Source organism: Neophocaena asiaeorientalis, unplaced genomic scaffold, assembly GCF_003031525.2.
Source record: "Neophocaena asiaeorientalis asiaeorientalis breed wild unplaced genomic scaffold, Neophocaena_asiaeorientalis_V1.1 scaffold315, whole genome shotgun sequence".
Classification (NCBI taxonomy): domain Eukaryota; kingdom Metazoa; phylum Chordata; class Mammalia; order Artiodactyla; family Phocoenidae; genus Neophocaena; species Neophocaena asiaeorientalis.
In genome coordinates, this window is record NW_020172011.1 from 1,788,304 (window position 1) to 1,814,500 (window position 26,197).

At 53.8% G+C, this 26,197-nt stretch overlaps 1 protein-coding gene across 1 annotated transcript; it reads left to right on the top strand.

Moving 5' to 3' along the window:
- Positions 1-1,060: 1,060 nt before the first annotated feature.
- On the top strand, positions 1,061-25,466 carry ATP1A2 (ATPase Na+/K+ transporting subunit alpha 2). Its single transcript, XM_024750651.1, has 23 exons — positions 1,061-1,148; positions 6,304-6,408; positions 6,593-6,652; positions 8,113-8,316; positions 8,816-8,929; positions 9,182-9,316; positions 10,016-10,133; positions 12,031-12,299; positions 13,192-13,390; positions 13,526-13,635; positions 13,777-13,911; positions 14,639-14,828; positions 14,944-15,119; positions 18,798-18,934; positions 19,391-19,541; positions 19,630-19,798; positions 20,035-20,189; positions 20,822-20,945; positions 21,157-21,302; positions 21,508-21,638; positions 24,132-24,233; positions 24,330-24,421; positions 25,400-25,466. The coding sequence occupies exons 1-23, from the start codon at positions 1,137-1,139 to the stop codon at positions 25,426-25,428; spliced, it is 3,063 nt and encodes a 1,020-aa protein (XP_024606419.1). The 5' UTR covers positions 1,061-1,136; the 3' UTR covers positions 25,429-25,466.
- The last annotated feature ends 731 nt before the right edge of the window (positions 25,467-26,197 follow it).

Consider the following 26,197-nt stretch of genomic DNA (forward strand, 5'->3'; position numbering starts at 1 on the left):
GCACTTCCTCAGTTTCTCCCATGCTTCCCTGAAGAACGGCCCCTTGTCTCCTACCCTCCATCCTGCCGGCTGCAGACTTGCCTTCCCTTCCCCACCAGAAGAAGGAAGCTTGTAGCCCTCCTTTCTAGTTCACAGGTCTGGTACTTGGTATTGATCTCCATGTATCTCTTAGAAGCTCTGAATTTGCCTCTTTTGGGGCTTCTCCCCACGCACCCACAAACCCCAGGCATAATTTCAGCCTAGAGCTCCTCAACTAAGGGAGTGGCATGTCCTGCCTGTAACAAAGGTGAACGAAACCCAGAGATATTATCTGGGAAGCCTGCTGGGCTGTCTCCTCTGTGCCCAGCCTGTCCCTCCGCCAGCCACCTCCCAGGCCCCAGGAGTCTTGATTCTCAAACTTTGGAAAGGCTACATCTGGAGGGCTTGGGAGACCCTCTCCCCTCCATCTCCAAGCAGACTACATGCTGCTCCTTGAGCTGCCTTTGACTCTCACCGGGGCCCCCTTCATACACAAGGGCTGGCCTGGGGTTCCAACACTACCTTTTCCTGGCTTCAGTATCCCCAACACCGCTACAGTTGGAAGGAACAGTCTCTGCTTCTTTCTCTGGGAGATTGGATGTAGACTCAGGAGACCCAGATTCTGACTCTGTTTTATCAGGTCAAATAGTTCAATCTCCCTGAGCCTCAGTTTCCCCAACAGGAAAACAAGAAGAAGGGTCAGATCTCATGGCATCTGGCCTCTGGGATGCTGAGGGGACTGCTCCCGCTCAGCCTGTCCCTAAGGGGCATGTTCCCAGCCCGGCACAGCCTCTCCCTGCTCTCAGCAGTGGTGGCCCCAGGCCAGGGCTTGGAGGGTGAGGGGAGCCCAGGGGGGGCACTCAGCAGGGACAAACGGACCTTCCACAGGCCTGTTGCTTAAGGGGCGGGAGGGGAGGAGTCCTCAGAGATCCTGTTTCAACAAACGTTTCTTTCCCGAGAAGGGGAAGGGCGGGGAGGGGGAGAGGGACCTATTTAAAGCTACCCTGGTGCTCACTGTCTGTCTGCTGGGGTCTCTGGCCACCCCAGGCTGGTGGTGTGAGCTTGGGATCCTCCCGGTGACCTCCCCCATCTAGATTCCTCAGCCACTCTGCCCCAAGATGGGCCGTGGGGTGAGTATCCCCAAAGAGCAGGGGCCTCTCTGGGGGGAGCAGTAGGGCTCTCTGGACGGTGAGGGAGGCTGGAGGGAAAGGATGAGGTGGAGATGGGATACGGAGGGAGGAGCAGTGGGCTGGTTTGAACTTGGAACTGACAGTGTCCCGGCTACGACTGTGTGCACAGCCCCACGGCACAGACCCATAGGGCACAGACCCATAGAGCTCAGCCGCCCAAGCGCTGTCCTCTCCACCAGCACCCCCAGCACGAGCCCCGCAGCCCACTACTCGCATCCCCTCCGGCCCTCCCTCCTCCACCCCCTCTCTCGTCTCCGTCCCTGCTCCTCCAGCCACATCTCCACCGTTCCTCCTCTCTCACCGCATCTCCCAGCCTCCCAGCTGAAGGGACATTTGGTACTGTTAATCCTCCCCGCCTTCGCCACCCTCTGAAAGTATCCATTCCTCTGGGAGTCCCAGCCCGAGAGGACAGGGGTCCAATCTGAGGTTGGAGAGAGGGGCAGGGGCCATCCACTGCAGAGTCACCAAGCAGTTCCGGACACCAGCTCCAGGGGCCCTGAGCTCCAGGGACAGCTGGGCGGAGGGTGTGGAGGAAGAGTGACGTGCCCCCAGCCCCCCGTCCAGCGCCCCCGGATGTCCCGGGCAGCATTGTCCTCTGGCTGCAAGCCATGTGCTTTGAGGACTTTCCCAGAGGCTGGTGAGAGCCGCAGGCACCCCCCTCAGTCCACCCCAGCCTGTGGCATTCTGCAGCACTGGGTATGCCAAGGGGAAGATTAACAACTACCAGGGAAGGGGGTGGGGGACAGGGCCAGGGCTTTGAATGCTTGGAAATGAAATTTCCATATGGAGAAAAGTGACCCAATCCCTTTACATCCTGCGCCCTGGCGGCTTTCCTTTTGTGGAATGCTGGCAGAAGAGATCGGGGAGGGAAAGGGCCTGGGGAGCAACGGGAGGGTGCTGAGGAAAGAAGGTGCCTGTGGGGAGCTGTAGGGCTCTTTGGGCCTAGGGGGTCAGGCAAGGACATGGTATCACACTGAGATTAGCAGCTGAGAAAACTCGGAGCTTGGACACCAGGGTTCCTGAGCTAGGGTGGGAGCTATAAATAGAACTGGTGTGTGAGTGTGTGTGTGTGTGTGTGTGTGTGTGTTTTCATGTGTTCTCCATAGGCTGCAGTTGATACAGACATTCATGGGTGAGCACCTATGCTTGTGTCTCAGGAGACAAATTTGCAAACGTGCAGACCTTCAAGCATGAGTGAGCATAGATGTCACAGTGTGAGGGCGCGTGAGGTCTGTGAAGAGCTGTGTCTGACGTGTGGGCTTCACAGAGGAAGAGCTCACAACCATGGGAAGATACTGTCTGGGGACCTTCAGCTGCACCTTGACATCTTTTGTTCCCCCAGGGAACGGGAGTCCCCAGCTGAGGCGCTGGACCTCGAACCTCTCCCCTCCTTCACCTTAGCACAGGGTGGACCCAGCTCAAGAGGTCCTGCTTGAGAAGTGATTTGACCTTGACTTCTTCAGGGGTCTGTGCTTCCCCCCCAGCATCCCTGAATTCCCTTCCCGTCCACTCCCAGTAGCGAGTCAGAGAGCAGGTCTGGTTCTATCCAGACTGAGGCTGGGGAGAGTGGGGGGACTTAAGGGGGGAGCTTGGAGTTCACCCAGCCAGGAGACCCCTGAAGAGGGAAGGCACCCCCCCATCCAAATCCTCTTTTTCCCTGCAGAGCAAGGGCTCACTGTCACCTCATCACCCTGTGACTGTGAAGGGCAGCATGGGAATTGGGGGAAGGGACAACCCCGGTGGGAGGGAGCCCGGCCTGCTCCAGCTGCCACCGAAGGGGGAATGTTGGCTGATTTCCAGCTGCCCCGACTCTGTCCCAGCCCTGGGCTTTCTCAGAAAGAACTCTCTGTTCTCCTTCAGCACTCAAGGCCCAGAGAGGGGGACTTGTGGACTTGTGGATGGGGGAGGGAGGAGGGGAGGGGAGTGGTCCTGCTTCCTCTCTTTCTTTCTTGCCTGGGCAGCCCGCTGGCCCCGAATCTCTGCAGGCTCCTGGCTGCAGAGCCTGAGATCCCTGCCAGGACAGGAGGGGGGACGGGGCAGTGTGTCCCCAGCTCTGTGCCTGCCGCCTGCCGGCAGGAAAGCAGGATGGGCACTTAGGGAAAGGGGCTGCTGCTGAGAGCTTCTTTGCTTAGCCACCATCTGTACATGCCAGACGTACGTATGTGGGCTGGGAAATTTTTTAAACCATGCCTTTGATTCTAATTTTCATGAACTTCATGCCTGTATGTACAGAAATTCTCTGGGCTCTGCTCCTTAGCCCCCAGGCACAGCCCCCTCCTCTGTGAATGCCCAGAGGGTCACATGGAGGGTCACACTGAAGCTTATCCAGCCCGGTCTCTGGCTTCTTGTCTCTTCGCTGCTTTTCATCCATTTCTCAGTGCTGTCCCACCGAGGACAGAATCCAAAGCATCAGATTTGTGAATCCAGGACGTTTCAATCCATTCAATTAAATGAGCCCCCCTGAGTCACCTGGGGAAGCGAGAGGTAACACTAGTCACAGCCCTTCCCCGCTCCTGTTGGGCTGCTTCAGTCTCCCCAGGAAGATCAGCGTTCAGGAAGCCAAAGATAGCCTTGATCCGTAGATGCTTCACGTGGAAACAAATGCAAGATTTACTGATCACCTTTGCTGAGAAGAGCACTTCTGAGCAACACAGCGTGCAAAGAGCTCATATCCTTCTAGATCATTAGTGTCTGGGTGATAACGGTGTCCACCTCTCTCTGCACCTCCCCCACCCCAGTTCCTGATTTCACTGGCCAGACTTCTGTATCTCCAGGTGTTAGATTCGTGATCTCTTGTGATCAGGGCAGCTGCCACATTCCTTGGATGGCTCCTCTTTGATAGAAAAAAAAATGTATCATCCCCAAGCACAGTGGATTTTTAGGGCAGTGAAACTACTCCGTATACTATAATAATGGATATATGTTATTATGCATTCATCCAAATCCACAGAATGTGCAACACCAAGAATGAACCCTAATGTAAACTATGGACTTTGAGTGATAATGATATGTCAACGTAGGTTCATCATTGTAACACATGTACCGCTCTGGTGCCAGATGTTGATGGTGGGGAGGCCGTGCAGGGGCGGGTAGAAGGTATATGGGAGCCTGTAATTTTTGCTCATTTTTGCTGTGAACTTAAAACTGCTCTGAAAGAAAAAGTCTGTTTTTAAAAAATGAATTATCGTGCAAAAAAAAAGGCGGGGGGGGGCAAGCACCTTGACTGTAGATCCCACCCAGGTGTTCCCTCTTTACAGTAAAAAAAAAAAAAAAAAAAAGAATTTCATCATAGTATAGAAAAGCTCATTTGTGAAACCCTGGCATGGCCCTTAGGGTCCAGTGGAAAAGTGGAGGCACAGGACAGGAACTGAGCAGTGCCTCTGTGACAAGGACACAACATCCCGAGGGAGGTGGGAGGAGAGGAGCCTGGGGAGGTAGAGGGGGTGAGAAGGCACTTGTCACGCCACCCCAGGCCTCCCCAGCCACTTCCTATCCTATCACCCAAGACCCCTTGGAAGGATAAATTCCCCACCTTCTCCCCCAGAAGGCCCCTGTGAGACCCTGGAAGCCTGGTGGCGGCGAGGAGACCACAGGCCAGTAAGAGGAGGGGGAGATGGTAGCCTCACGAGGCTCCAGTTGAAAAGTTCACCTGACTTCACTAAAGGACCCAGGAATGCCTGGACCTAAGAGTTCCATGCATTTTCAGTTTTAGATTTATCTTCAGAGACAATTTCTCTTTTTTTTTAATCATCTTTATTAGATATAATTGCTTTACAATGGTGTTAGTTTCTGCTTTATAACAAAGTGAATCAGCTATATGTATACATATATCCCCATATCTCTTCCCTCTTGCGTCTCTCTCCCACCCTCCCTATCCCACCCCTCTAGGTGGTCACAGAGCACCGAGCTGATCTCCCTGTGCTATGGGGCTGCTTCCCACTAGCTAGCTATTTTACGTTTGCTAGTGTCTATATGTCTATGCCACTCTCTTACTTCGTCTCGGCTTACCCTTCCCCCTCCCCGTGTCCTCAAGTCCATTCTCTACGCTCAGAGACAATTTCTTATATTTTTAGACAAACAGTTCCCTCCTCACCCCATTGTGCTCTGGGGCCTCAAGTCCTGTGAATTGCCTCTTGCCCAGTCGCAATTTTTTTTTTTTTTTCAGCTCTGAGGTCAACTTTTATTTCTTGGCTGACAGGACTTGCAGACACATGATCCTCCCAGCACCTTTTATCCTGCCCAAGCAGCGGCAGCCTAGTACCAAGTGTCATGGCCAAAGGGGTTGGGGAGTCACTTCACATTCCAGGCTGGAGGCGAGGGGGGCTTGGGGGTACTCCCCCAGAAACCTTTGCCAGCAAGAGGCCATGACTCACCCCAACCCCAAATCCTGCATTCTGGTGGGAGGCGGCGGCAGGATGGAGAGGGCTCCCAGGACGCTCTGCGCGCCCATTTCCTGGACGCACTTGTCCTCCGACTACTGATTTCTCAGTCCGTGAGCCCTGCTCATCCCATTTCCACACTCCACCACCAGACCCTGTGGTTCCCCTCCTCCTCCAGACACTTCCCTGCCCTGACCCCTGACTCCCCAAAGACTCCTAACTGCACCCCCATTCCTAACTGTCTCTACTCCTCTCTGAGTAAAGCAGCCACGGTGTTGGAACAAAGACATCCCTACAGGGTACTGCTCCCTCAATGAACCCCCAGCCCTGTCCAGTCCCTTCTACAACTCTAAATAGTGTAGGATGGTGGTTTTTAAGGGTTTTGTTTACTTTGCTTTAAGAGCAGCGTTCTTTCAACAAAATCTTAGCATGAGCCCAACTACTCAAAAGCTAAGTGGGCTCCTGAGTCCTGAGCCCCTCAGCCTTTCCCGAAGTTCAAATGTAGAGCCCTGGGGCTCTGCTAATCGTTTTCAAACTGAGGGCCTGGGGTCCCCGCCACCCTGCAACCCCCTTTCCTCCCCTGGGATGACCACTGACTTTGAATCCACTGCCCCGCCCCCCCACTCCCAATGCCTGGGATCCCAGGCTATCCTGGGGGAATAGAGGCTCCAGCCTCCGTCCTCCCTGACTCCCTGGGCTCTCCCTTCCTCTTGCAGGCCGGCCGCGAGTACTCACCTGCGGCCACCACTGCGGAAAATGGGGGCGGCAAGAAAAAACAGAAAGAGAAGGAGCTGGATGAGCTGAAGAAGGAGGTGGCCATGGTGAGCCCCCAGCCAGGCCATGGAAAAGGGCTCCCATGCTGGGACAGCTGCTCCTCAGGGAAAAGCTCGTGCCCACCCCCCCATGCTCCTTGCCTCACTGCTGTGCTCTCAGTGCCCACAGTTGCATTCTAGACACACACAGTCTGCCTCCGTCCCCAAAGCAAACTTGCCTTCCCTTCTCCAGGATGACCACAAGCTATCCTTGGATGAGCTGGGCCGCAAGTACCAAGTGGATCTGTCCAAGGTCAGTGAAGGGGCTTCTAGGGAGGGCACCAAAGAGGTGAGAGAACCACGCAGCCTCAGGGTAGAAGGGGACTTAAAACTCAAAGCCAACCGTCTTTACGGTTAAGGAAACCGAGGCCCAGAGACAAGGGACTAGTTGGTGGCAGGGCCAAAGCTAGAACACAGATCCCCTGCTTCCTGGTCTACGGCTCCTTCCCTGAGTGCCTGGAAGCCAGAACTCCTTAAAACCCAGGCCCTGGAGGGCCTCTGGGCAGGGCTGTATCCCAAGCAGCTTCAGTGACACACCTTGTCTCGTGGAACTGACATACATGCAATAGTGGGGGAACCCGTGACTATTATCAGAGTAACGCGTTGGGCGCTGCTATGCATGTAGCGCTGGGTTAGATGATCCTTACAACGAGCCAGGTGTGGAGACCTGTTCATTAAAACAAGGAGACTCAGAGAGAGCGTAGCTTCCCACGTTCATGTCAATAGTTAGTGGCACAGTCACATTGCCAAGCCCATCATTGTGAAAAGTAAAATAAATCGTTCATCAGAAATGTAACGGGTGCATACCTCCTCCTGTAGGCCTTCCTTGACTGCCTTTTTTAAAATTCTACACCCCCTTCCTTTACCTTACTTTATTTTTTTAAGTAACACTTTTCACTATCTGGCAGTAATGTCTATTATAGTGTGTTACCCCACGAGATCATAAGCTGTGCAAGGCAGGAACTTGTGGGTCTTGTCCATCTCTGGATCCCCAGCACTGACCATATTGCCTGGCATGTAGTAGGTGCTCAATACACATTTATTAAATAAATGAGGGGACAGAGAGAAAGAGAACTAAGAAGTGGCCTCTGCATTCAAGGGGCTCAAAGTCCAGCAGCAGAAAGGAAGACAAACGGAATTCCAATGCCATATAGTGAGTACAGCTCTAGAATCACGCCTGGGATACAATGGGACCCAGAGAGGGGGCATGTGAGCCAGCCTGGGGCTAGGGCAACAGGGTCAGGCAAAGCTTTCTGGGGAAAGAGATGGTTGGTGACCAAAGCTGTGTGACATTCATGGTCAGTAATGTAGGACTCTTCTTGAATCCTTGGTGAAGGGGGGGAATCTGAAGGCAGAGAGTTGGGGTGGGGGGGTGGAGATCGATTGAGATGTCTTTCCAGGGAGTCTTATCAAGGCTGCCTCCAGAGGAGATTATTGGGGCCCTAACCAAAATGTGTCTCAACCCAAGGCTGACCAGAGGTGGGGGGACCACAGCCAAAATCCTACTCAGCCTTCAAGTCCTCCAACACCCATTGCAAATGCCACCTCCTCCGTGTGGCCTCTCCTGATGGTCCCCTACCCCTTCCGACCAGGTGGGATTTTTCTCTCCACCTGGACATTATTCTGCTGCCACGGAGCTGGTGGGAAGTGATGAGGGGCCTGGCTGCTTCCAGGTGCGAGCTCAGCTCCTACACCTCTCCTTGCCTCCCTCAGGGCCTCACCAACCAGCGGGCCCAGGACATTCTGGCTCGGGATGGACCCAATGCCCTCACCCCACCCCCGACCACCCCTGAGTGGGTCAAGTTCTGTCGCCAGCTTTTCGGGGGCTTCTCCATCCTGCTGTGGATTGGGGCCATCCTCTGCTTCCTGGCCTACGGCATCCAGGCTGCCATGGAGGATGAACCGTCCAATGACAATGTGAGCCAGCACGCCTGACCCCTGGACCAGCCCATGATTCTGTCCTCCAACCCTGAATCTCCAGTACAGTGGGTGGGGGTCAGGGGGCAAGACCTTCCTGTACAGGCTGACAGCCCCTCTGCTCTTTAGGCTGAAAGGGGGTGAGACTTCTGTACATATCTACAGACACTCCTCCTCCAACACAAACATACACGATCATTCACGATTGAGACAGCCCCTCCCTGTTCCTTTGCACTTGAATGGGCTTGTCTGCATCCCTGGGTCTTTACCCCCTAGAGAGGTCCTAGTCCTGGGAACTCCCTATGATTTTCCCCACCCCCTCCAGTCTTAGGAGGCTGGGGTTAGAAGGTTGAAGGAGAGGTTGGAGAGAAGGACTTTCTTCCACCGTTCTCACTCCCAGATGCAGACAAAGGGGGGCACTGAATGCTCATCCTGAGTGGCAGCTGCCCCTCTCGGGTTGGGAAAAGGGTAGGTCCCTCAAAACCTTTCTCCTTACCAGCTGTATCTGGGCGTGGTGCTGGCAGCTGTGGTCATCGTGACTGGCTGCTTCTCCTACTACCAGGAGGCCAAGAGCTCCAAGATCATGGATTCCTTCAAGAACATGGTGCCTCAGGTAGATGGCGGAGCTGGGCTCCAGGCTGGGGCATAAGGTTTCTGGGAGACTCATCTCTTCAACTCCTTGGGCTCTGAGATGGAGGCTTGGGCAAAAAAGACCCCCCAACTCTTCACTCCAGGACCTATTCTGTTGCTAAGCGTGCAAGGTCTGTCCTCCTTGGTGGGGTTGGAGGTGAGGTGGGACACCAGCAAAAGAGGAAGGTAGGGGTAAAGATGAGCATCTCCTGAGATCCCCGGGGCCTCCCCACAGCAAGCCCTCGTGGTACGGGAAGGAGAGAAGATGCAGATCAACGCGGAGGAGGTGGTGGTGGGAGACCTGGTGGAGGTGAAGGGTGGAGACCGAGTGCCTGCCGACCTCCGGATCATCTCTTCTCACGGCTGTAAGGTGAGGGGGCCAGGCCAGAGCCACTGGCTTAGTCCACAAAGCAAGCTGGGTAAAGCTGAGAGGGGCCCGTTAGAAGTTTGAAGTTTGGGAGGCCCAGGTCCAGATGTCAACACCTGCCCCACACTGCCCAGCCACACCTTGTTTAACGTATTACATGTACGCCTCCTTGTATCTGTGTGTCATGAATGCTCTGCACCCCCGGTGTTTCTTTGATATCCACTTTATAGCAATCATGTATTGAGTATTATTATGTGTCAGGTGCTTTATATACATTCACACAGGCTACCTAACTTAACTCTGCAAGAATGGTATAATCGTGCCGGGTGGTTGCATGTGGCCACATAAGTCATGCCATGCACAACCCTAGACGGTGCCATTTTCATTGACTACGGTGTGAATGGCACCCCCTGTAGTTTGTGCAACGCAGAGATTCTACTTCCATTCTCCATTTTATAGATGAGTAAAGGGAGGCAATGTTGGTTAAATAACTTGCCCAAGGTCACAGAAGAAGTCAGTGAGAGCCCAGATTCCAAATCAGAGCAGGGACAATAGCTGAGTAATGCTATAAATATGTGATGAGGGCAAGTGTAATTCTGTCTTGGGTGTCATGGAGACTGAGTGTGGCTGGAGTCAGGACACAGCTGTGCGTGCCTGAATGCGTCTGCCCATCTGATGACTCCACACTGCCTTCCTCCTCAGGTGGATAACTCATCCCTAACAGGCGAGTCGGAGCCCCAGACCCGCTCCCCCGAGTTCACCCACGAGAACCCCCTGGAGACCCGCAATATCTGTTTCTTCTCTACCAACTGCGTGGAAGGTGAGAGCCTAGCCTGGTGGGGAACCCCTGGTCCCAGCGTCAGCTGAGGGAGGAGACTCCATCCTGAGCCTCCAGGCAGGACTGGGGGCTATGGCTGTACTTACTTGTCAAAAGCCCGGCTATGGAGGAGGGAATTGAAGGGGCAGAGAGCCCTGAGTATTACAGAAGTAGCCCCCTCCAGAGAGCAGGGGATTGGCTGGGGCGGCATGACTCCAGGGAAAAGTCACCTCCCCACAGAAAGATCTCTGTTCTGTCCACCCCAGGACCGCGCAGATTCCCAAGCCTTCAGATATGGGCCAAGACCCGTACACACGTACACATATGCACACACACGCATGCACACACACACGCACATGCCCCAAACCATCCTTGATTCCTAGAAGTCTCTGGTTTGACTGATGGCTTCCATCTCTCCTGGTTCTGGGACTAGTTGCTTCATTCTCTGACCCTTGCTTTGACCAGGGCCCAGGCTGGGGAAGGGACAGGAAAGCTTTCAGTCCAGGTGAACATTCAGACCTTCCTTCAGGCTGCATCCTGGCCTGCGCTTCACCAAAAGAAACTGTCGGTCATGCACAGGCTGCCCGGTGTGCCCCACCACTGCTCTGGGTTCTAGAGATGACCAAAGGCCAGGAAGAGCTCCCAGAGCTGCCGCCACTGAGTGGCCAGAGTCCAAGCACCACCGAAAGCCCTGCCCTCTTTGGTTGTGCCAGTGAGCAGAGTCAGGCTGACTCGGAGAGGGAGGCCAGGGCCAGAGCTGGTGGGAGGAAGAGGCTGACTAGACCATGGGCCTCAGAAAATGGCCTCCTCATACATACCTTTCCCTTCCCGTTTCTCATTTCTCTTCAGTGTGTATTGTTTCTCTGGGCTTTCCCCCTCCTTCAGCAAGTTAGAATCATAGTGAAAATCACCACACATTGTTTCCTAAATTCTTAATGTACTGAGATTCTGAAATTTGCTCTACATTTCCCGCAATTGATAAAAATGCCTAGTAAAACATGTCCATTGCTTACTCTGAACTGGCTTTGAAGAGAGGAGAGGAAATGAATGGAACTAACATTTGTTGAGTGCCTACTATGTGCCAGGCACTGCTCTAGGTGTATGACAACACTGTCTCATTTCATTATTAAAACAATCCCTAGGTAGAAATTCAAAGATGGATGCAAACCCAGGTCTGGCTGGCTCCGATGCGTGCTCTTTGCACTCCAGCACACTTCCTCCCCTGAAGACCCCTGGAATGTCTCCATAAGGGCTAGAGATTGCCTAGCTTCTTCTGTAGAGATTCGTGCCTAGTGTTGAGAAAGAAAAACTTAAGACCACAGGAAGGGGCTTCCCTGGTGGCGCAGTGGTTGAGAGTCCACCTGCCGATGCAGGCGACACGGGTTCGTGCCCCGGTCCGGGAGGATCCCACATGCCGCGGAGCTGCTGGACCCGTGAGCCATGGCCTCTGGACCTGCGCGTCCAGAGACTGTGCTCCACAGCAGGAGAGGCTGCAGCAGTGAGAGACCTGCATACCACAAAAAAAAAAAAAAAAAAAAAAAAGACCACAGGGAAAATCCATAAGCGCTTTACTTTGTGTTTGTAATGATTGATTTTACTGAAATACCACAGGCAATACTTTTATTTCATTTACTGAATCTCCTCAGTTTGAACCTTGAGTTTATTTGCAAGGTTCCTCCCCAGGCCCAGGTATAAGAGAAGATAATTGGCTGTTGTATTGAGTCTGGGATTGGCCATCTATGCTGGGAGAGGAAGCCAAGGGAGGTACAATCTAATGACAGTGACCCACAGTCTTTGGCTTCTTTACTCTGTGATGGTTTTCCTCTCCCAGGAAGTAGGATGAGACTTCAGTTCCTGGGACCCCAAGGCACCCAACCTCGTGTCCCTTCCTGTGTTGTAGGCACTGCCAGGGGCATCGTGATTGCCACAGGTGACCGGACCGTGATGGGCCGCATAGCCACTCTGGCCTCAGGCCTGGAGGTCGGGCGGACACCCATAGCCATGGAGATTGAGCATTTCATCCAGCTGATCACGGGGGTGGCTGTGTTCCTGGGGGTATCCTTCTTCGTGCTGTCCCTCATCCTGGGCTACAGCTGGCTGGAGGCGGTCATCTTCCTCATCGGCATCATCGTGGCCAATGTGCCTGAGGGGCTGCTGGCCACTGTCACTGTGAGTGGGTCAGGCCAAGGGGCCTCCAGGGGAGGGCTTTGCTACCCTGCCTCAAAAGCAAGAGAGGCTATGGCTTCTCTGCAGTTTTTTTACTTCCAGCCCCTGAAATCACATATTCGATTCTCCTTTAAAACATGGCTTAGAATGTGAGTCTGAAAAAGATCATTTAATACGTGGCTCAGAGTTTGAGTCTGAAAGGTTTTAGGTTGGGCTGTGCCTTCACTCTCAGTTTCTCTCCCAGAGCTTGTCCTGGTCGCCTTTTCTCACAACCCTTGTACTAGTCATCTCCCCACTGCCCTCTGGAGCTCATCCTGGCTAACCCTCCCATCAAGGCTCTCTCCAAGGTCACCAGTGACTAATTAGCAAGTCCAGTGACCTTTCCTCCTCTCCCATCCTTAACTCTGCTGCTGAAATGGATACTGCTGTCCACCCTCCTAGCATTCTCTCCTTCGTTGCTGACTGTGACTCATCACTACCCCGGTTCTCCTCTCCCCAGTCCCCTGCACTGTCCTCTTCCCCACCTCCACCGATCTTCAGTCCTCAGAGCTCTGCTTTCCTCCTGATGCCCCTGAGTAAGCTCATCTCCTCCCAGTTTCTGGTGCCTGTTCGGTGTTGATGACTCACACATACCTACACCCTGTTCTACTCTGGCCCTCTCTGGAGCTCTGGCCAAATATCTTCAACTCCCTACTGGACATTTCACCTAAATATACACTCATGATCTCAGCGCAATACGTCTAAAATGGAACACATTCATGACTTACACCTAGGTCTCTCTCAGTGTTTGTGGAGTAGGATCAAGGGAGGAGGGACAGAGCCATGGTCTGGGGTAAAGACATGGGTATCTCCAGCTTCAGGCTGAGCCCTTTTTATTGCCCTCTCTCTCCACCAGGTGTGTCTGACCCTGACAGCCAAGCGCATGGCTCGGAAGAACTGCCTGGTGAAGAACCTGGAGGCGGTGGAGACGCTGGGCTCCACCTCCACCATCTGCTCCGACAAGACGGGCACCCTCACCCAGAACCGCATGACCGTCGCCCACATGTGGTTTGACAACCAGATCCATGAGGCCGACACCACAGAAGATCAGTCTGGTGATTGAGTGCTCTACCCAGAGTGGGTGGAGGGGACCGGAGGATGTTCAGGGCACTGGAGTGGTGGGACGGGTGGGGTGAGATAAGAGGTCTAAAGGAGAGCCAAGCTCCTGCTTCTCTCTCCTTTCCTCCCAGGGGCCACTTTCGACAAACGATCCCCCACGTGGACCGCCCTGTCCCGGATTGCTGGTCTCTGCAACCGTGCTGTCTTCAAGGCAGGGCAGGAGAACATCTCTGTGTCTAAGGTAGGGGGTCGGTGGATCGCCACAGCCCGCCCACTTTGCTGACGCCCAGCTTCCCCTCTTGCACCCTGTGGCTGCCTTGGGGATGTCAGTGCCCTCCCTCCTTGGTCCTCCACTGTGACACTGAATTCTCCTTGTTGGCAGCGGGACACAGCTGGTGATGCCTCAGAGTCAGCTCTGCTCAAGTGCATTGAGCTATCCTGCGGCTCCGTGAGGAAGATGAGGGATAGAAACCCCAAGGTGGCGGAGATACCGTTCAACTCAACCAATAAGTACCAGGTCTGCTTTGGGTGCCAGGTCAAGGGAAGAGGGAGAGATGGAAGTGAGGGGCACACAGAGTCGAAGGGGAATCAACAGCAGGAAAGAGAGCATCTGAGCACCCTCTCACCCCTGCATCATCCCCCGGGGCAACGTGGGTGACCAGATGTCTGGTTGCAACGACCAACCCCACACCCAGCTCCCAAACCTTCATTCCTTTACTACAACTTGTCACTTTCTCAACTCTTCTTCCCAGGGCTCCATATCCTCTGGCTTCAGTCCCTCAACCCTTCCATCCCATTCAGTTGAACCATACATCGGAAATTTCCTTAGGGTATCCCTCAGCCTGCGGGCATCTGTTAAATGCCAAGAATGCAGTCTCAGCTGTGTCCTGTAAAAGCCATAGGGGTAAAGCCCCCCTAAGGCCAGTGTGGTGATGGGGCGTGCTGATGACAAAGCCACCTTGCCCCTAGCACAGTGCTTGTCCTAACTGATTGGAGTAAATATTTGCTGAGTGAATGAATGTCCTCTAGGAAGGTGACTCTCAGGTTACAGGGTTAGGACTATGAGGTCCAAACACCCATCCACACACGGAGACTCTCCCTATGTTGACAATGGGTGATGGATCAGGGGGTATTTTATTAAGGGAGTTTTCCTTACCAGCCTCTGCTCTGTCCCAGGCCCCGTGCTGGGCACTGGAGCTTCAAGACAAGTGTGACCCCTCTGTAACTGCCTTTCGTCTCTCCAGCTGTCCATCCACGAGAGAGAAGACAGCCCCCAGAGCTACGTGCTGGTGATGAAGGGGGCCCCCGAGCGCATCCTGGACCGGTGCTCCTCCATCTTGGTGCAGGGCAAGGAGGTCCCTCTAGACAAGGAGATGCAAGACGCCTTCCAGAATGCCTACCTGGAGCTGGGAGGACTGGGGGAGCGAGTGCTAGGTGAGGGGCCAGAAGCAGGGAGCAGGGCTGAGAAAGGCTTCCGTGGGATGAGGGGCTCTGGGGGCAACCCGGCGGCCACCTTGCTGCTCTCACTCCTCCCTTCTGTCCCCTTCAGGCTTCTGTCAACTGAATCTGCCCTCTGGAAAGTTTCCTCGGGGCTTCAAATTCGACACAGATGAGCTGAACTTTCCCACGGAGAAGCTCTGCTTTGTGGGGCTCATGTCCATGATTGACCCTCCACGGGCTGCCGTGCCAGACGCTGTGGGCAAGTGCCGGAGTGCAGGCATCAAGGTACTAGCCTCACTTCGTCCCTCCTCCCAAACACCAAAAGTCCAGGGGCCGCAGAGGCTGCTGCCCTGGGGAGACCTGGGCCACTGTTGGCCTCCTTCCTGCTGACTGAGAGGAGAAGCCGTCCATCTGCAAGGAAAGGTCGGTCCCTGCCTTGGAGCTCTCACCCTTGTCCCTTCTGCTCAGAGTGACCAGTCTCCCACACCCAATCCTCTCTCTCTGGGGCACGGCTCCTTCCATTCTGGTTTCAAGCCGATCAGTCACCCTTATCTTGGAGATTTGGTTGTCCTCCCCTTCCCAGCTAGTGCCCACTCTCTCTAGCCGTTTAGGATGAGATTAGTAGGCTCTCGCCTGCGGCCACTCACCTCCGCCCCATAACCCCGTAGACTAGCTCCAGTCCTCACTCCACCAAGCATACCTCTCCCACGTTCTCTTCTCCAACTGCAATTGCTTCTCAATGACCACTCCCTTCTCTGTACGACATTTGTGCTTCCTTCAACAAATATTTATTGTTTACTGAGCACTGTTCAAGGTGCTGGAGTTCAACGAACAAACAAAAATAATCCCTTCCATCCTGGTTACTTTCCTGTTTCCAAGATACAGCCGTTTACCACTCTTAACCTGTCCAGTTACCAATTCTGATGCCCTCGCTTGTTCCTCCTTTTGCAACTTCTCACCTACTTCCAAATCAGTTCAACTCAACCTGTCTACTGAGGGCCAGGGACTGCACCAGGCACTGGGGATACAAAAGACAAATAAGATATAGTGCCTGGCCTCCGGAGCTCATGATCCCTCAGGGGAAACAAACGCCTTGAAGTTAATCACAGAACAATTTTAACAGATAGGGTCTTTGAGCACCCGCTAAGGGCCAGATATTCTAATAATAAAAAGAGGCCATTGTTTTGTGAGGATTTATATGTATCAGGCACTATTCTAAACACCAAACCTGTATGATCTCATTTGATTTTCACAACAACCCTACAAGTAGGCACTAGTATTTTCCCTGAGTTACAGAGAAAAAAACTGAGACGCAAAGTGACATGCCCAAGGCCACACAGCTAGTAAGTGGTAGAGCCAGGATTTGAACTGAGGTATCTGCTTTTTTTTTTTTTTTGCGGTACGCGGGCCTCTCACTGCCGTGGCCTCTCCCGTTGCGGAGCACAGGCTCCGGACGCGCAGGCTCAGCGGCCATGGCTCACGGGCCCAGCCGCTCCGCGGCATGTGGGATCTTCCTGGACCGGGGCACGAACCCGCGTCCCCTGCATCGGGAGGCAGCTCCCAACCACTGCGCCACCAGGGAAGCCCTCTGCTATTTTTTAACCATCACACTAGAGGGCTTATATGTATATATGCACATATATGTGATTTCTGAACCCTGCAACCACTCTGTCTCTAAGGTAGGCATCATTATCCCCATTTAAAAATAAAACAAGCTGAGACTCAGAGTGGGTAAGTAGCTTTCCCAAAATAAAACTGCTAGTAAGAGGGAAACTGGCTATAGGAAGCCTGGCCAGCTCATCCGGAAAGCCCCTACTCCCCTTCTCGCCAGGCAGCCTGTTACCATGATCAGAACAGTCACCAAGGCCTGGGGAAAGCATGTCCAGGGAACTCAGAGCAGCAGGGAGCTGTTAAGTCCACCTCGGAGAACTGGACAATGTTTTACAGAGGGCATGATATTTGATCTGGGCCCCGAAGGGTGAAGAGCATTTTGTAAAGCGGGGAGGGAGCGGAAGGCATGTCAAGAGCAGGGAACAGTGTGTACCCAGCGGTGGCTGGACTGCACGGGGCGTGTGCGCGTGGCAGTGGGAGGTGGCCGAGGAGCACCGGAGATGGAGACTGCAATCAGGGCCAGGGCCAGTTGGAAGGATTTTGCTTAAATGCCAGACTTGGGCCTTATCCTGAGAGCCACAGAGGGCCGCAGGTGTCACAGGGCAGAGCTAGCCCTTAGGAGGCTCCCTGGATGGAGGAGGGGCTGGATTTGGAGAAGAACTGGGGTTGCGGAGACAGCATAAGAGGCTATTGCAATACCAAGATGATGACCCAAATGAGGGAAGTGACAAAAGGAGTGGAGTAGTTACTTTTGAGAGCTGTTTTGAGAACTTGGTGACCAAACTCAAATGGGGAGGTGAGAAGACCCAGGAGATAAAGGGACTGAATGAAGCGAACGGATGGTATCTCAGGTGGGGAGCAGAGGAGAAGGCTCCGTGGGGGTGGGGAGTGGAGATAAGGAGTTCCCTTCGCCCTGAGATCGGAAGGTCTGTAAGATGCTCAGGGGGAGATGTTTCAGGGAAAGCAGGAATATGGTTGAGAGCTCAAGAAAGCGGGCCAGGACAGGAGAGTTCAGTCTCGTTCCCATGTGAGTACAGATTAAAGACACGCTAGTATGCTTGATTCTGCCGCTGAGGACAAGAGCAGGAGTGAAGAAAGGGGAGGGGAAGGAAACCCCAGGCCACACCAACAGGAAGGGCAAGTGGAGGAGGAACCAGCGATGAGGGGGAAGGTGGTGACAGGTAACCCTTAGCGAGTGTCCACCTAAGGCCACTAACTCCTCAAGACGACCCTGAAGGAAAGACTCATCATCTCCGTCCTGCTGAGATTTAGTGAAGGCACTTGGGGAAGGTCAGTGTTTCACCTTAGGTCTGCTAGGCGACACCAAAGCTGCTTCCTCACTCAGGTGGGAAAGACCACCTGAAGAGGGATGGAGGGCAACTGGGAATGAAGGAGTCCATGGGGGCCAAGGGAGGACAGGGCTTCAAGGAGGGGGTGGTAGACAGTGCCAAACCCCTCAGAGGGTTGAGTAGGATGAGGACTGCAAAGATGCTTTTGTCTTTCAGCTGGGAGACCCAGGTGGCTTTTGGGGGTGGAAGAGAAGACAGCGGGGCGTGAAGAGGCTTCCTTCTCAGTATGTGTGGGATTTGCCCCACAAACCCCCACATGCAAATGGTCTCCTAAGCCAGCTCTGACCTCCTGATGCCTGCAACATCCTCTTTACCAGCCTCTCAGATGCTAACCACCTTCCCCATCCAGCTCCATCCATTCTGCAACAGCAGCAATGAATATCACGGTTCAGTCAGGAATCACCTTCTTGCCACACTGTGAAGGGATGTCAGAGGCAGAAGACAGGTGGTGGAAGGCAGCAGGGAGGGATAGGAGGGAATGTCTCCCTCCCGTCCCTGCCCTGTCTGATTAGGATGTCGGCAGACATCACACTGGGCACTAGGAAAACCATGTCCGTTCTGGTTCCCTGGGACCCGGAGCAAATCATGGGCTCCTTGCTAAGCCTTTGTTTCCTCATTGGTAAAATGAAGGAGATGTTAGGGGTCCTTCCAGCTGTGACAACCTCATACCCCATGACATTCAAACTCCTAAACAATCCTGAGACTGCTCTTCCAAGGGACCCTCATTAACTTGTTACTCTGTCAGAGAGGCTTTCCTCCAGTTAGGCAAACTATCTCTGATCTCCTGAACACAGCTTGTTGTTGTCTCTTCCCCTCACCCACTCTCTCTCTCTCTCTCTCTCTCTCTCACACACACACACACACAGAATTCCATTATTTTGGCTGGGATCTTCCAGTCCCACCATCTAGTGGTCTAGCTCTTCCGACTTTTGGAAAGGAATAAAAAGAGAAAAAAAAAAAACCTTAATGCTGCTTTCCTTTTCTCTTTTCTCCTTGCTGCCAGGTGATCATGGTGACCGGGGACCACCCTATCACAGCCAAGGCCATTGCCAAAGGTGTGGGTATCATATCAGAGGGCAACGAGACGGTGGAGGACATTGCAGCCCGGCTCAACATTCCTGTCAGCCAGGTCAACCCCAGGTGAGGCTCCGTAGGACCCCTCCCCCATCAACTCAGCCTCTCCCACTGGACACTTGAACAGCCCCTGAGGGTATCTGGTCCTAACTGCTGGTTCCCTGGTCCTGAGCCTGTGGCCAGATTGTGCCACTGATCAGTTGTGTAACCTCGGACCTGTCACTTTACCTTCCCGAGCCTCCATTCTCTCAACTTCAAAATTAGGGTAGTATCCACGCTGCTGGTTTCTGTAGGAGCGAGATACGTATAAAGGAAGTAGCGCCTGGCCCAGCACACTGTACTGACGACTGTGATGCTGCCGCGTGGTGAGGACTGAGCACCACCCCCTCAAAGAGAGAAATGGGAAAGACAGGTCACTGAGTGTCAGGGAGAGGAAGAAGGAAGCTGTTGGGGAAGACCCGGCAGTGGCGAGGAGGGGTGGTGGGCTACCAGGGAATCAACCAGCTCTGCCTCTGCCTCCAGAGAGGCCAAGGCATGTGTGGTGCATGGCTCTGACCTGAAGGACATGACGTCAGAGCAGCTGGACGAGATCCTCAAGAACCACACTGAGATTGTCTTTGCCCGGACGTCTCCTCAGCAGAAGCTCATCATCGTGGAGGGCTGTCAGAGGCAGGTGAGCAAGGGGGTAAGGGTCAAGGTCAGGGTCAGGGCCAGGCACATGCAGGGGCTGCACCCCCAGCCTGGCTGTACCTTCTCCCCAGGGAGCCATTGTGGCGGTGACAGGGGACGGGGTGAACGACTCACCCGCGCTGAAGAAGGCGGACATCGGCATCGCCATGGGCATCGCTGGCTCTGACGTGTCTAAGCAGGCAGCCGACATGATCCTGCTGGACGACAACTTTGCCTCCATCGTCACTGGTGTGGAGGAGGGTGAGGGGCTACACGGGCTGGGATGCCATCCAGGATGTCTGAGCTGGCACATCTGCTTCCCTGCCTTTTACCCCAATTACAGACTCAACTCAGGATCTCAGGCATCCACCGCCTGCTTTAGCTTCCCTCTAACGCAAAATCTCCCTTTGTTGGGTAGACAAGTGGCCCATGATTCAGGGGCTAGGGGTGGGGAGGGTCCCTCTGATCTCCCTGATGCCCTCAGAACCTCCCCACAGGCCGCCTGATCTTTGACAACCTGAAGAAATCCATCGCCTACACCCTGACCAGCAACATCCCCGAGATCACCCCCTTCCTGCTGTTCATCATCGCCAACATCCCCCTGCCTCTGGGCACTGTGACCATCCTCTGCATTGACTTGGGCACTGACATGGTGAGGCCATGGGTTGGAGGAGGGGACAGGCAAGGCAGTCGTGGGGGTGCAGTGGGTAGGGGTGGGCCACAGATGGAAGGAAAGGTGCATCAGGGACAGCTGAGCAGGCTGTGAGGGTTGCAGAGAAGATGAGCACAAAGCCTGGAAGATGATAGAGTCTTGGGTCTCTTTTTTTTTTGACTGCGTTGGGTCTTCGTTGCTGCGCACGGGCTTTCTCTAGTTGCGGCGAGCGGGGGCTACTCTTCATTGCGGTGCACGGGCTTCTCATTGCAGTGGCTTCTCTTGTTGCAGAGCACAGGCTCTAGGCGCACGGGCTTCAGTAGTTGTGGCTTGCAGGCTCCAGAGCACAGGCTCAGTAGTTGTGGCATGTGGGCCCTAGAGCGCAGGCTCAGTAGTTGTGGCGCACGGGCTTAGTTGCTCCACGGCATGTGGGATCTTCCCGGACCAAGGATCGAACCGGGGTCCCCTGCATTGGCAGGTGGATTCTTAACCACTGTGCCACCAGGGAAGTCCAGGGTCTTGGGTCTTTATAAGTGTTTGAATTGTGTCAAAGATTCTTCACTGTTGATCATCCCCTGCTCCCACCCTCTCCCTTCAACTGCCGTCCTCTCCCCAACTGCCCCCTTGCACAGGTCCCTGCCATCTCCTTGGCCTATGAGGCAGCTGAGAGTGACATCATGAAGCGGCAGCCGAGAAACCCGCAGACAGACAAGCTGGTGAACGAGAGGCTGATCAGCATGGCCTATGGACAGATCGGTGCGGCCGGGCCCGGGGCTCAGGAGGGAACCCCAAGAAGACGCTCTTCCCAGCCTTTGGAGGGGATGATCCCCCTGCAAAATTCCAGGACAGGGGCCAACTCCCCGAGGGTCAGGGATGTCCGTCCTCCTCTGGCCCGTAGGGGCTGGTCCCATCCTGTTACCTTCTATGACCCAGGCCCTGCCCTTTGTCCTTTGCCCACCACCCACAGGGATGATCCAGGCGCTGGGTGGCTTCTTCACCTACTTCGTGATCCTGGCAGAGAATGGTTTCCTGCCTTCACGGCTGCTGGGGATCCGCCTCGACTGGGACGACCGGTCCATGAACGACCTGGAGGACAGCTACGGACAGGAGTGGGTGAGTGGGGCTGTGGAAGTGCAGGTGCACACATATGAGAGGGTAGGGCTGAACGTCTGGCAGGAGTGGTCAGTCGTGGCCAATGGGATTGGGGGCTAAGGGTGGAGTAGGTGCCCAGGGTTTAACATCTGCCCTGGACCACGCTGCACCCTGTTCCTACCCTTTCCTCTCACACCCTCACCTCTCTCTGCCCGCCCTCCCCCAGACCTATGAGCAACGGAAGGTGGTGGAGTTCACGTGCCACACGGCCTTCTTTGCCAGCATCGTGGTCGTGCAGTGGGCTGACCTCATCATCTGCAAGACCCGCCGCAACTCAGTCTTCCAGCAGGGCATGAAGTGAGCACCGCCCACCGGCCCTGCCCACCAGGCAGAGCGCATTCAGGGCGCACTCACCCACCCACATCGGCTGGGGTCTCTGACTGTAGTTGCCCGGCTGTAAATCCGTAGCCTTTTCAGAAATAGATGAGCGAAGAGGAAGGAGGGCTATGACTCTTTCTGATGAGTTTTAATTTGCTCCCCAAATCTCCTTCATTATGGTCTCCTTCCATCATCTTTCCTTTTCATCTTTTCCCCTTACCTCTCCCCTCCCTCCCTTCTTCCTTCCTCCCTTCCTTCCTCTATCTTATACTCTATACTCATCCCCACCCCTTGGCCCAGCCCTAAATACAGGGTCCCCTGTGCTCCCCTCCACTCCGCAGGTAGCTCTAGTTCACAGCACTTGCCTTGTGGTGGTGATGTTGTCCTTGTGGGAGCTGCGAGCTGCTCAGGGTCAAGTTCTTATAGTGTGAATTACACCTGCCAGTCACTGTGCTAAGTGATTCACAGACATCGTCAAACCTCACAGTAGCTCTGTGAGGGAGGTATTATTTTCATTCTATGGATAAGAGACCCCCGCAAAAAGTTAAATGGTGTGCCTGGGGTCACCCAGCTGGAAATAGCTCAGCCAGCTCTCTTTCTGAAGCCCAATCTCGTGACTACTACCCTGGGTGGCTCACCTGTCACAGAGCCTGGCACCTGGGGGGTACCCAGTGATTCCTCTGAAGCTCAGCCTGGATGGTGGTCGGTGCCGAAGGTATCACTCCCATTATCTTTCTTTTCTTCTACTGCAAACAATGGGCACAAGTCCCCACGTGAGTTTTGTCACAATTTCTTAGTTTGAGAAAAAATATATATATACCAAAACTCCAGTGAAGTTAATAGCGTTTGAGATCCTAGGGAGAGGAAAGGGGAAAGTCTGTTAGATGAAGGAAGGAGATTCCACTGAGCTAAAAACACTAACGGGGACAAGGCAGTGAGCAGAGAACAAGGAGCAGAGGGACCAAGACACTGGGTGACCGACTGTGCAGGGCATGGGTGAGAGAGCAAGCAGGGGACAGGACCAGACCGGCTAAATCCTGCCCATCTGAGAGGCAAGTGGAAAAGAAACTAAACAAAATTCAGACTGGGACAGGGAAGGAATACTAATAGCAACAAGTAACCTGGCCCGAGGCAGCCTTAGCACCTTATGCCCCACCCTGGGCTGTCTGGACCCTCAGGGGTCCTCAGAGATGCTCTGTGCATTATTCAAACAGCTTTATGGAAATTAAGCACTTCCTCTAAGAAGATTCCCAAGCTTACCAAAGTGTCATTGTCAGGCAGAAGCCTAAGTATGAACTATAGCGATCACATGCTAACACGCAATTCTCTTTGGAAGCCGTGTGTATCGCTAATTAAGTTTCTAATTGGGAAAATATATTCATTACTTTTTTTTTGACCTGGCTGTGGAGCATGCGGGATCTTAGTTCCCCAACCAGGGATCGAACCCGTGACCCCTGCAGTGGAAGCGCAGGTCCCCAACCATAGGACTCCCAGGGAATTCCCTATATCCATTACTTATTAACAAATGCAGCTGGAGAGACAAAAATCAATTAAAATGTGGCCTTTTTAGAAGAAAAATAAGAGGGATCCTTAATGAGTGAAAAGTTTGGGAACCACTGGCTTAAGCCATGAAGAGGTGCAGTGCATGGGATTATAAAACACAGCTAAGAACGTTCCACGTTCAAGAGCTCTCCACGCATTATCTCCCATAACCTTCCCACCAGCCGTAGGATATAAAGGTACTATCTCCTCCACAGAAGGAGCATGAGACTCAGAGGAGTTAAGCAACATTGCTGCTTACAACCAAAAGCTAGTAAGTGGCCCAGCTGGGACTAAACCCCGCCTGTACGACTCCACTGTCCTCAGAGCCTTATTCTTCCCTGCTCTTCAGTTCTGATGTGGTGAATATATATTCAGCACTTTTTATCCAGTGAGCTTTCCCTTTCTGAGTACTTTACAAACATTCCCTTCTTTATTGAATATCTATGATCAACAACTACCTGGGGCTGTAGGAGACACTGAGAGGGTAGAAGACATAATTGGGTCCTGAAGTGAAGGAACAAGCTGGGGAGACGACACCTTCAAAGGCCACGTGCCTGGAGCAGTAACAATATCATAAGCTGCGTGAGGGCAGGTTCCCGGGTCTCCAGAAGGAAGCTTGCGTTGACCACAGCATCTCCAGCACAGAGCGTATCACCCAACACATAGGAAACATGTATTTGATGACTGAAAGTAAGTGTTATAGACAATAATCGGAGGTAAAATCAGTAAGCAGAAAAATTAAAGACAATCTTTCTTTGGTTACATTTAGCATTTGAGAAGCATTTGAGAAGGCTATATACGTCATGTATAGCCTTTCCCCAACGTTTCTTCCCACCTCTTTCCCTTCCACCACCAGGGGTCACCCTGGATCTCTGCCCCTCCTTGCCCTCCCCTCCAACACTACCTACCATCTTTTCCTTGCCTTTTCAGGAACAAGATTCTGATTTTTGGGCTCCTGGAGGAGACAGCGCTGGCGGCCTTTCTGTCCTACTGCCCGGGCATGGGTGTGGCCCTGCGCATGTACCCGCTCAAGTGAGTGTCCCTTTAGATGGGCCTCTGCTAGGATCCAAGTTCTGGTCCCTTTGAAGCAACCTCTGATGCTCTGGACACTCTCCTCTGTCTCCTCAGGGTCACCTGGTGGTTCTGCGCCTTCCCCTACAGTCTCCTCATCTTCATCTACGATGAGGTCCGAAAGCTGATCCTGCGGCGATATCCAGGCGGTAAGCACCTCAGCGCTGCACCCCGACCCCAGCAAAGTGCAACTCCCCACTGTGGATACCTACCCCTGCAGGGCTCCAAACCCGAACTCCATTCCTACTACGGATCCTTGCTCCTTTTCCTCAGTGCCCTCGGATCCTCGGGTCCAGGGTCCTAGGAGCCCTGACTCTGCTGAAACTCTTCCTCCCAAATTCCCGTCCCACCCAACACACAACTGGTCTCTGAGGCCCTCTGCCTTCCACCTGAAATCACAGAACATGAGAACTAGAAGGGCCCTCCGAGGTCATCTAGTCCCACCTCCACATTTTACAGACAAAGAGAGGGGCAGAGGTGAATTTATTCGTTCAGGGTCATAAAGCCAGAAGCAGCAGAAGTGGCGCTACAACCCAGCCCTCCTAATTCCCAGGCATCAACCATGTATTTTTTTTTTCCCAACAAGCATTTTTGATCACTTACTGGAGGTTGAAAATGGGTGGCCCACAAGCCAAATAGGGTCCATGAATGTTGTTTGGTTTGGCTGCCCTATCTTGTACGGGTGTTTTTTGTTTTTTATTTTTCAATTGGCCTAATATCTAAAACTTAGGGGCTTTCACATAGAATCCAAGTTTCTGGCTTCTCCTGAAAAATCACAGGCGCTGTCGATCCCAGGGCCCCATTTCTGGACAGCAACAATGCACGGCTGCCCTTTAGAAACTCACTTGTTACCTGAACAGCCCCTGTTGCCATTTGTATTTTCACCCCCAACCAAACCACTCCGGGCCCACCGTCCCCTGTACTAAATGCAAGTCTCTCCTTTCCCCTAATCCATGGCCTAATGGAGTCCCCTCCCCCACTCCCCTTCCACAGCTGCTTTCCTCAGCCCCTTCCCCAGGCTTCCCTTCTGCCTAGGGGCTTGGCCTCAACCACCAAGCCCCTAGGGCATTTATCTCTTGTCTCCTCTAAACTCACCCTGCAATCCCCGTGCCTAATCTCTCTAACAGGCTGGGTGGAGAAGGAGACGTACTACTGAGCCCTTTGGAAAGAAGAGCCAAGCATGGGAAAGACGGGGGTGGGGTGGGGGTGGGGCCCTGAAGGTGTCGCAGGGATGGCGTTGGGGAGGGGTGGAAAACAGTGGGGTGGCATTTGGGGAGAAGACTTGGGGCGAGAGAATGAGGCAACTCAGCAGGTCGAGTTGCAGGGAGTGGGTAATTCAGCTTGGGGTGATTGCCCCAGAGGCCTGTCTAGGAGCAATCAGCCCAGACACTACGTGTCAGGGGTCCCTCCCCAGGTCCTGCTCTGCTGCACTCCACGTGCTGTCTAACTCACCTGAGGACCCGAGGGGTACCCCAGCCCTCCCCGGTCCCTGTTCCTTCACCCCCACCTCCCACTAGAACACATCAACACCGAAAGGCAGGGGTCTGTCTAGACCAGGAGGGGAACTGTCTCAGATCACCAGTGTCCCTTTATCTCTCCAACCTCACCCCACTCCCCACATTCACCCCTCATTTGCTTCCTGCCCAACTCTGTCCCCTGCTTCCCCCTCAGACCTGGAAATCACAAATGGTGCCTCCTGGTGAGTGCTAGGGCCTGAGGCCAGAAAGGGAAGCCAGCCGGTTGGAGAAGCTGGCCCGTCTCCCAGTCAAAGCCATTTAGGAAGCGCCAGAGGAGAGCTGGGCGGACAGGTGGGAGAGGGGGTTATGGCGGAGCAGGGGGACAGGAAAGGAGAGAGAATGTCAGTTCAGGATGTCTGACATAGATCTCTGGGCTCCAGCTCTGTGACCTGCCCTTCAGAGCAGCGG